Below are 11986 nucleotides of genomic sequence, written 5' to 3'. Positions count from 1 at the left end.
CAACCACAAGTTTAGAACAAAACGTCTAGGAATGTCTTTTATGTTTTAATGTACTAAAAGACTGTTATACATTAATTTAAGATCTAAATATATTAAAGAAAAAAATTTAAAAAAAATACTTAATTATAAGTCATAGTGATTAGTTGTTGAAGTTGATTTTTATATATTTTTATTTCAAATTAGTGATTGGGATAATTTAGTTGAATATGGTATTTTAAGTACAATTTAGTACCATTTTAAGTTAGTAACATATTCTTTTCTGTTGAAATTTCTGTAGTTATCGATTTTTTGTTACAAATCTCGAAAATATCTAAAACACTTTCTATGTGAAATGGAAAATCTGATGCAGATTGATATTACAAAAAGATTTTGTTATTGTTTTATCGCGATTTGTACTAAATTTTGATTACTGTAGAATATGATGACTCCGAAACCTGATAACATTTCAACTTTCGACTTGCCAATTGATGTGAGATTCATTTTATATAAACGTCCTTTTTTCAATCGGGATCTCATCGAAAGATTTAATTTAAATAATATTTATCTTCAACTGACACTTTTTTTACTTTTATTTTAAGTTAAATGTTACATGTCTAAAATGTAATACGAAAAAGTGATTGAGCCTAAAAAAAATATTTCTTATTTTTGAACCAAAAAATTCGTTTATTTTTTTTACAAATATGTATACATATCAATTAATTCGGTTTAAATGTTTTAAATTTTTTTGAGTAAGCAATATTAGTCTTATTTACAAAAATTGAAAAAAAAAAATAAACAAAAAACAATAAAAAGATAGATATGAACAATAAATAATTGTCAATTGTATTAAATTTAAATCATTCCATTTTGATTATATTTTTTGTATAACAAATTTTAATTTAAGTTTAAATAAATATTTCAACTAAATTATCCATTTTATAATTTTAATATTAAAAAAAAAAGAAACATCGTGAATAGTTTGATAAGAAAAACAAAAAGATAATGGGCAACTTGCTATTTTTTTTTATAAAAGTATTTTAAGTTTATACATTTTTTTGTATCTACAAATAAGCGCATATATTTATAATTTTTTTTTAATACTTTTTATGACTGGCAACTATTTTTTGTACTTATAGATAAATTTTTGTTCACTTTTTTGTATTTTTTAAATTAAATAATTTAAATTTTCTTACAAATAATAGCAATACAAAATGTAAAATTTAAAAACAAAACAAAAAAAACTGTAAAAAATACACCAATGTTGTAAATTAAACAATATACCACTATATCTATACCTAAACCTTAACTCTGTAAAAAGCTATGTTGTTACAATACAAGAAATTTATATGCATACATATAAAAAGCATTTATTAGATATTAATTTTTTATACAAAAACAAAAATTATGGTAGATGTTTCAACTGCAGTCTATTGAATAGAATCCATGTAATGTAATATGAAATACTTTTTTAATAATTTAACTTAAACCCTACTGACAGTGAAAGTGATTTATTAAGTCATTACTGATACTTTTACAAACTGTTTTGATTCAAAACTGAAATGTTAACGAAGTTAGGCTTTTGATTTTTGAATATAGCCTCTTTTAGGCATATTATTTCTAATAACATCTGAAGTCAAATAGAAACTTATTTGTCTAGAACCTCAATAGTATTTCAATTCGAAGGCTATATTTTGGTCCGATGAAAACACTCTTCACAATTATTGGAGCGTTAAGACGTTAAAAGTGCTAAGTAACATTTCAAAATGAAGCGTTTAAAGTTTTATTTCTAATACAAAGTCTATGTTACCATTGCACCTTAACATAATAGATCAAAAAGAAAGAATACTCTTCTGAGAAGATATTTAAACAAAATATTATAAATAAATGAGTTCTTCGAAGTCCAAATGTCACTTAGAACCTTTATCCTTCAAACGCTTCAATTCATTGGACTATACCCAGAACTGGAATAGCTACAAACAAATACATATCTGCAAAACGCAGTATATGGATTCGAAAACTCTGAAACTCTGCATAAACTATGTGAGTTTACATTAGTTTCAAAGTGAAAAGGCAAACTCTTTTTTAATTCAAGTTTGTTATTCTTATATAAATCTTTTCCACTAGTGCTTAATTTTCTCTTTTTTTTTTTGCTCCTTTTTGTGGATTTCAATAGATTGCAATTTAAATTAATTTACCATAAAGTTAAAGCATGCAATAGTTGATTAATACACACACCAGAACAAACAAACAAACAAAATTATATGCATATAGTTATATTATATAAAACAATAAAGATGAAATCCATTTTAAATTAAGTGTTAATTTTTAGGATCTTTAATTATAAGTATAAAAATAATGATATAATTTGTATTTAATATTGTGCGCAAATTTTCCCTTTTTTTACATTTTAAATCAAATGTTTTTTTTTAATATTTTAAAATTATTGTATACATAGAAAAAGTAATAATTAAAAAAAAATTAAAATAATAAATAAAGATGCCATTATATTTACATTAGTATTTTTTATTTCTTTTATTTTTTCTTTTGAAATTTTCTTTTTTTTTTATTTATTTTTTAGCCCACAACGAATTATCATATCAGTTTTTTACAACATATAGATTATTTAGATACATATTTGAAGGATATGAGACATTTTTATAATTTTTTTAGGATTGGAATTACATAAAAAAATGCAAATTTTAGAGGCTCTCTGAATTAAATCATTCAGCTTAGGTTCAATATTTGAAATCAAAATAAGCAGGGTTTTGTGAAATACACATTTTTCTTTTAATATTTTCTTATTTTTTATTGTTTTCGGTGTTTATTGATTTGTTTAGATGTCTTGTGTAAGAATATGAATTAAGTCGTTAATAAATGATAGATAGCTACAAGAAATAATGAAAAATTATTTTACTTTTCACAAAAGGAATAGTTCTTAGTCAATACTTCAAAACTTAATATTGAATGGAAAAACACTGAAGCTGAAAATTTGTTGGTTATTAACTAATTCAAAATAATCTCTACTTTTATTTCTTATACCGAGATTAAGGTTGTCCGACTTATGAAAAATGATAGAGTTTCAGTTAATATAAAGCTACCAGGCAGGAAATAGGTATATATCTATAAACTGCATACATTTTGGTTACACCTCCATTATCACGAATTCCATTCGTATCGGAAATTTGCTACGATTCCCGAAAAAACAATCACGGAATACGTTCGTAGTGGAAAATTTCATACGAATCGTCACAACGATCGGATTTTGTGATTGTTTTTTAGGGAATCGTAGAAAATTTCCGATGCAAATGGAATTCGTGGTAAGGAAGAATAATGTCGCCCAATGTAATTGTTTCGCGATAAACGATAGTTAGGGTCAAAATTTTAAATATACAGTATACTAACGTTCGAAAAAAAAATGCGATAAGACTGCTTGCTTTCGGAGAATGGCTTAAGATTTGTGATGAAATTATTAGTTCCATAAACTATCAGAAAATATTGTCGGGAACTTGAGAAAACAAACAAATTGCTGCCACGCCCTTCACTCGTCTGCTTGAGTCAATTTTTAGAAATTTACTTTTACAACTCATGTGCACAGGTGCACACAGAGACAAAGACCAACTAAAATTAAGCGGATTTTTGCATGTTTTCCACTTAATTTAAGATAAAAATCTTCTTATTTCTATGAAATTTGTCATCTTAATTTAAGTGGGTTTCCGTTTAATTTAAGTCAGAAATCCTCTTGGCAAAAAACCATATAGAAATCCGCTTTTAATTTCACTGCGCAAGTTTTTTTCAAAAAAAATTTTTGAGACAAGTGCGCTGTTGACTGTTTCCCCCTATTTCGGACCTGAGAAATCGATTGGCATCATTAGTATTTCGATTTATCGGTACAACTTTGAACAAAATTTTTTTCGGAAGTTTTTTCAATAATTTTAAGCATTTTGCCCGGTTTAAAGTAATTTTTCTTGTTTATATTGCTTTTTATTCTGCTCAAACGTTATTTGCTACCAGCATAAAGGCAAATAAACAATTTTATGCAATTTATTTAACAATTTAGCAAGTTTTTGTTGAAAAAAATCAAGAAATTTGGATTTTTTTGCATTGTTATCGTTTTATTATGTTTTAGTGGAGTAACTAAAGCAAATTACAGATCCAATTTTGATCATATCTGTTCTTAAAGGTCGGCAATGAAAAATACTTTAAGGCGACATACTCCAAGGTTCTAGCACTTCAGATTTTTTGAAATGTTCCTTGGGGTCTCAATAATAAAATAAATGCTCTTTTAAACCCTCTTAGTCCGAAGACTGACTTGAACACTTGATAATGATTCTTTAATCCTAGATCCACAATTTCGTCATCACTTAGAGCGGAGCGAAATTCATAGTCGTTACTCAAGTCAAAATTCTACTCAAGTGATCATTTTTTTGCTATTGCGTTTCGCAACTTCAACTAATCGTTACGTGATAAAAAAAACCAAAGCGTTTCTTCATTTTAGCTTACGTATGAATACCAATGCTTAAATTATGAATTAAATGCTTGAGAAAAATGCCAAATATCTTATCTTGAGAAAAATTTATACTTCAGTGATGACTATGAATTCCGCTCTTTATATTTAATATATGTACCTAATTTGCTTGGATAAAAGCCACACAGATAGTGACGTTACATTGCATCTTAGGAACTAAAAGTTATTTTACACAGAACGATGCTATAGTGATTGCATATCCGCATATTGGCTTTTTATTGAACGTGGAACAGATGATCGATTTGGATATAAACAAAATGTCTAACAGTAACAGCATACGTCTTAACAGATTCGATTTTTATGAGAAGCACAATTTTTAAGAATCAGTGTTACATCTTGGCGAACCCAAAGAGGTTGGTGACGGAGATACACAAAGAATGTTAAACAAACTCAGATAGTTTTGGAATTTTAAAGAAATATTTTAAATACTCCAAAAGTTTTCTTGAAACTAGAAAAGTTTTGAATTTTTGTGATGACGCGTTTATATTCTGACAAGAAATCTATACATGCTTAAAGTCTTACCGTTTTTGTTCTTTTATAATACCTTTTGTGTTTCCATTCCACAGCATACATTTATGTACTCTTTTAATCTTTTTATTTGTTGTTTTTTTCTTTAAACTGACCTACCTTATAATTTTATTTTCATTGTGTTTTTGTAAAAAACTTCTACTAAATCAGTATAATAATCTAGAAAACTTATAAAACAAAAATGCCTCTCGTGTTAAATAAATAAAAAAAAAAAAAAAACAAAACAAAATAATAATTATAATAATAAAGAAACTTTTTTTCTTTATCCAGAACAAGGAAAACTAATCATTTTATTTAGTGTAAAGTAAATTTTTATACTTCTTCTATAAAAATATAAATAATTATAGATATATATATATATATAAATATAATTATTAAAAAAAAAACATAGGAATAACTATCATTAGTTAAACGATAGTAAATTGTAAATTTATAAACGGTGGCGCTTATATAAAATTAATTATTAAAAATAAAATATAAAGGTTAAGCTATAACCATAGGCATTACAAGCAAAAAGAAAAGATATACATAGGTACATAAAAAATAATAAGTAAACATTAAAATTATACACTTGATATAGAAAGCTTTATGAAAAAGAAGAAAGAGTAAAAAAACAACAAAAAAAATAGTAAAAACAAATTATCCAATTGATTAATTAAGTAAATAAGAAAAACAATAATTTATTGGATGCAAAAAAAAAGTTAATAAAGTCACAAATCCTAGATGAAACAATTAAATAAAACATGTGTAGATATATATTATATAGAAAAAAAAATAAATATTCTAATCAATTAAATATTAAAACAACTAAATTTGATGATAAAAAATTTAATAAATATTATAAAATACATGCATTTAGTAAAATATATATACACACTATATTTGGAAAAAAATATATATATAACACAAGCTAGAAACACATAATACATATATGTAGTTGCATAAATAGAAAATATATATTTTAAGAAGTTGCACGTAATGGATAAATAAAACATAAAAAAATAATTAAAAGAATAAAAAACTTGTTTCTAGACATTAAGATATTAAACTTAAAGAAAATAATTAAACTAAGATTAATATTAATTTTTTAATTTAGTTTTAGTTTTGGGTAAGAGAAATTATATTGTAACGATAATGATGATTATAAAAATATTTTAATTTAAACACATTTGAGAGAAAGATGAAATATATAAAACAGAAAATAAATTTCCAGAGTTGTTTGTTTGATTTGATTATTTTAGTATTATTCGTTGTTTTTCCAATTAGAGAGACTTGAATTATGATGTCGTTAGTTAATTCCTTATTGATATACATATATTACGTATGTCATTCAAAACATAAGATTACACTGGTTTACAAGGGTTTTGTTGCCGAAACAAAAATATACTTTTCTGAAGGTTTTTGGTGTGCTGAACTCGAATCCGAAGTCAGAAAAACCTAATCAGCTCTCGTTTTTGAGATATTACCGTTAGAAAATGCAAAAAAACGTTTTTTTGAGTAATTCGGTCCTTATTTTTTTATATAAGGAAAATTCTTTGAGCATATTAGGTAACAGTCTATAAGACCTGTTTTCCATCTTTCAATACCTGTTTAAATCTGTTCAATATCTTTTGTATTGCCCGAGATATCTTAAAATGAAGTAAGTGGGTTTGGCTTCATATACCATAAACGAGATAATGACGTTATAAAATTTATATGGTAGATATAAAATGCCAAACAACCGAGGATATCTCGGGCAGTTAAAAAGATATCGGAAAGATTTAAACAGGTTTTGAAAGGTGGAAAATAGTTCTTATAAGAACCGTTACTAAATATGCTCTTTAAAAAAAAAAAAAAAACAATTTTAATTATATAAAAGAATAAGGTCTAAAGTACTGCATTTTCTAACGGTAATATTTCAAAAACGGGAGCTGATTAATTTTTTCTGACTTCGGATTCGAGTTCAGCACACCGAAAACCTTGAGAAAAGTATATTTTTGTTTCAGCAACAAAAAAAAAGTTTAACTTTGTTAACCATTGTTATCATGCATATTCCAGTAATCCCCGGATCTCAAGATGTTTAAGGTGCTATATGAAATATAACTAGATACATAAGTTCTTTTCGTATTTTTCTCATCATGAAAGTTTATAGCATGAAATTTGTATGTTTAGTATACTTTTGTAGATCAGATGATTTTTTGTCCAAAGTTCCGAAACACTAAAAAGCAGCCGAGTTTAATGTTAACAACAGTCGTCTACAACTAAGTAGTTACCTACTCATTTTACAAAAGTTAGTACATATTTGCTGTATTGCGAAATAAATAAAAAAAGAATGACATTGAATAACAACGACTGAACTTACAATATCGTACTATTCATCTTTTCAAAGCTAAAATTCTGTTCTTTAATTTTTTTTATTAAATTAAGTTGTTTTGATGAATAGTTTTTTTAAAAAATTAGTTTTCAAGTTCCAAATTTTGAAATGAAAACACTTTATTTAAACTGATTTCATTCAAAGTGTTACGTTATGTTTTAAACTTATCTATGAATTTTAGTTATAGGTTTGTTGTCAAACAGTCCTTTTAATTAATGTTTGATAATAATTTGGTGAAAAGTGACGGGTACCACGCCACTGGGTAGGTTTATATATTTGTTTCTTTGTTACAATTACCTATTAGTAAGAACTAACAAGTTTCAAGACTAAGCATCTAAGTCATCAGAAGAGTTCTATAATGTTTAGATATAACTCTGCGATAATGGTTTGTTGCCACGCCTGTGAATGATAAATCTGAAATTTTCAAGCTTCTAGCATTCAATAATTACATACAATATGTTGAACACAGTGTGAGCTTCAGGAAAATAGGGAGGGATTTAAATAGAGATTATTTATATATTAAAAAGGTCACTGTGGTGTATGCGTACTATTTATTTTTTTGAGGTGGAATAAAAAATGATGCTTCCATAACAACTTAGGAAAATAAAATTTCGGCTATCCAGGGCTAACAGCAAAAATTTTTTTGGTTTGTGATATGAAAAAATCGCCCAAGAAAGAAAAAAAAAGTTGGGCTATCCTGGGCTTACATTAGGCAAATGAACCACAGTGTAAAAAAACGGAAGTTTAAAATTTCTTAAATCTCTGATATATATGTAGATGTCGAAAATAGTCTGAGTTGGTTGCTGTTAATAAGGGTGTTTGAATTGATAATACAAGGTGTAACACTCAAAATACGCGGGCGGAGACCTATCCCTAACACCCCCAAAATCTGGAATTAGGGGCAAAAAACGGTTTTTTTTACCTTCACCCATTGAAAAAAATCTAGCTTCGTCAAATTTTTACCCATTTTCGATTTTTTTACAGTTTCTGTTAGGAGATAAATATACCTTACTTTTCAACAATGTATAAAACATTTAACTCGGTTAAACCACCTAGAATTTATAAGCTGTCAAAGTTCAAAAATTCCATTTTTTTCGTCATTTACCCAACTTCGACATCAAATTAATGTATATATTTTCACAACAACATGCTGTTTTAAAAATATATGTATTCTAAAATAATATTTATTTCCAAATCAAACAAGGTTTTTTTTTATGAAAATCAGAAAGAAATTCGAACTTTTAGGTATAGAACAAAAATGTTGTTTTGGCACGTAGTATAGGATAACTTGGGCGCCAGGATTTGAAAAAGGGTTTTTGTAGAGGAGTTCAATACAAACATTTTTTTCTTTGAAAGGGGGGTCTATCTCCCCCCGTTTAGGTGGGAGGGGCAGTTTTCTAAAAAAAAATTATTAAAATGAAAAATTATTAAAAAACAACGGCAACACTTACAGTAATAAATGATACCATTTCCGAAAGGCAAAATTGTATTTTTAATTCTAATTTTTAAATCAATATATTATAACCAATAGTTTTTGAAATAATCGATTTCAAAGTTATAAATAGGCGAAAAAAAAATTGTTTAAAGCTCATTTTATACTATTTTTGTCCAGACTGTGAATTTTAATAAAAAAAATTACTCACACAGAAAACTGCCTTAATTGATTCCTTATCGAACAGTGAAAACTATATGTTTCTATGTTTTCTAGTTTTTGAGAGTTTTGAGCCCGCGTATATTTTAAAACCTCATTTTTGTAACACCGTGAATCCATTTATCCTTGATTTCCTCATCATCATCACTTACTTTCTGCCATTTTATTGCATAGTTTGTGAAAAATTAATTTTCAAAATCAAAATGTTGAAAAAAAAAATTTCAAACTAATTTTTTTCAAAATTTTATGTAACTAATTAAGTTTTTAAAAGTCGATGCTTTATTTTTTTCTTAAACAAAAACAGAAAACCAGATCCAAAAAGTCGAGGTTTTTGGCTTTACAAAAAGGTAGGTATAGCACTATAGGTATAACCGTTGATTTTTAATAAATTTTTTTACAAACTAGGTCAATTTCTTTTTTAATTGCCCCTCCCCGCTAAACGAGGGGGAATAGACCTGCCCTCCCAAACGAGTTTTTTTCTTGTCTCGACCCAACCTTCACACTGTAGATTTTTGGCACATTTCTCCCGAATCACCCTGTATTTTTTTTTTTTTTTTGCGAAAATTAATTGCACTGGTTAATTGGGTGTTAAACGAAACTAAACCCTTTGTTTGATTTTTTCGTTTCGATATGAAAATCTATTTTTATTTTATACCGTAGTCTAGTTCAAGTAAATGCTTGAAACTATTTTTGAAATTTTTGAGCTTATGAAATCTAGAAAACATTGATTTTCGAAAGCTTAAAACTTTATTTTTCTTCAAAAATAACGTTTTCTAATTTTCGAATTGATGAGGACCTTTAAAGTTGTTTTATTGTCATATAATGAGAGACTATCCTTAAATTAATTTCTCTGCGACTTTTTCAAATTAAATGGCTATTTGCATTGGAATGCTATTAAATTCAATAGTTAAATAAAGAAAATCTACACAATAACTAATGTCAATGCAATTAATTCAAAACCATCATTGGAATTTCTAACCATCGCCTCTTATGTGTGATATGGTTGTCATGACATTGTGTTATTTATGCATTTTGCTGAAGAGACAAATATTTCCACAAAAAGTACTTTAATCTAGCTTAAGCTTAAGACACCACAACAAGGAATTTTAATCTCCTTAAACAATGTCTTGACTTAAAAAAAGCTATAAAAACCCACCACAAAATGTTCACACTGAGAGTCGGGTGAAATTCGTAAGCTCGTCGACTAAGATAAATTTCCTCAAAACGATGTCCAGTCATAAAAATTAATTAATCAAAAATAAAATGGACTTGGAGTCCGATATCCGTCTTTTCTCGCGACCATTAGCGTATACGAATTATTTTAATAAGTAAAAATTATGAAATTTGAAGTGATGATAAACTTGTGGTTATATTGTCTTTCTTTCTATGACAAGCTCTGGAAATAATGATACAAAATATCTAGGATGGAACATTCCAGCCGAATCCCTGCACATGATACATCCTTATTGGCGTGGTTTTCGAGCTCCACCAACATATCATCATGCACTGTTTTTCATCGTATATTTGGCCCTATTTACATTTTCAATTTTTGGCAATGGAATGGTGATATGGATATTTTCAACGTTAGCTTAAAAATTTTATTTCCTTGGAAAAAATAATAAGGACATTTTTTTGTTCAGATCGAAATCCCTGCGGACACCATCGAATTATTTCATCATAAATTTAGCTATTTTCGATTTGTGCATGGCTGAGAACTCGTTAGTGTTTTTGGGAAATTCAATTGGTGGTCGAATTCTTGGCGACGATTTGGCTTGCAATATTTATGCATTTTTGGGAGGAATTTCAGGAGTTGGTGCTGCTGTCTCGAATGCTATGATTGCTTACGATAGATACAAGTAATACCTACAAATTCTTAATTAGTTACTTGTAATGTTTTCAAGTTTAATTTTCTTAAGAACAATCTCAAGTCCAATTGATGGTCGCTTAAATTCTTTTCAAGTCTCGGTACTGATTGTTGTAACTTGGTTTTGGGCAATACCTTTTAATTTGATGCCAGTTCTTGGAGTTTGGGGACGTTTTATACCAGGTTTGTGAATTCAAATTGAACTTGTTTTCTATCTGTGCTTCTCGTAAAATGTTAGGAATGGTGTATAAAGCAATTTTTCTAATCTAATCGCAAACTTAGAGGGCTACTTGACAACGTGTTCCTTTGATTATCTTACCGAAGATGATGACACAAAGAACTTTGCTGTAGCGTTTTTCGTATGGGCTTACCTTATCCCGATGGTAATCATATGTACTTATTATTTCAAACTCTTTTTGCATGTAAGTATAAACTGTTTAATACAAATTAACACACTTTAAGAGCTTTCATTGTGGATTATGATGTTAAATTGATAAATTTCAAGGTACGAGCTCACGAGAAAATGCTTGCCGAACAAGCTAAGAAGATGAACGTCAAGTCCCTGTCTGCAAATGCAAATGCGAATAGCGTCGAAATAAGGATTGCCAAGGCAGCTTTTACCATTTACTTTTTGTTTGTTTGTGCCTGGACACCGTATTCATTGGTTTGTCTGATTGGAGCTTTTGGTAACAGGTATTATGAAATGTTATTCAATAACTTATTATTTTTATAAATAACATTTTTTTTTGTAAAGAAACCTCATAACTCCATTCACATCAATGCTTCCTGCGATGGCCTCAAAAACTGTATCTTGTATTGATCCATGGGTTTATGCGGCAAGTCATCCAAAATATCGACTTCAATTAGAAAAACGAGTTCCATGGCTTGGAATAACAGAAAAGAATCTGCCAACAGAAACAGAAAATAAATCCACTACGAGTGATGTTGAACAAAGTTGAAAAAAAATAAAACAAAAACATGTTGTGAAAAAAATACTTTAAAAAAATAATATAAGTAAAGCAATGAATTTAAAAAATTCACAAAAAAATAAAAAAAAAAATGTTTGTAGTTTGTAGAAAAATTAAA

General features: G+C 27.4%; 1 protein-coding gene across 1 annotated transcript; it reads left to right on the top strand.

Moving 5' to 3' along the window:
• The first annotated feature begins 10223 nt into the window (after window positions 1-10223).
• Window positions 10224-11986, top strand: LOC129916503 (opsin Rh5). The gene is made up of 7 exons (XM_055996503.1): window positions 10224-10364; window positions 10431-10619; window positions 10677-10892; window positions 10953-11083; window positions 11183-11322; window positions 11406-11593; window positions 11655-11986. The coding sequence occupies exons 1-7, from the start codon at window positions 10300-10302 to the stop codon at window positions 11857-11859; spliced, it is 1134 nt and encodes a 377-aa protein (XP_055852478.1). The 5' UTR covers window positions 10224-10299; the 3' UTR covers window positions 11860-11986.

This window comes from Episyrphus balteatus, chromosome 3 (genome assembly GCF_945859705.1).
Source record: "Episyrphus balteatus chromosome 3, idEpiBalt1.1, whole genome shotgun sequence".
Lineage (NCBI taxonomy): Eukaryota > Metazoa > Arthropoda > Insecta > Diptera > Syrphidae > Episyrphus > Episyrphus balteatus.
The sequence above is the reverse complement of the archived record's forward strand: the minus strand, read 5'-3'. Positions and strand labels throughout refer to the sequence as shown.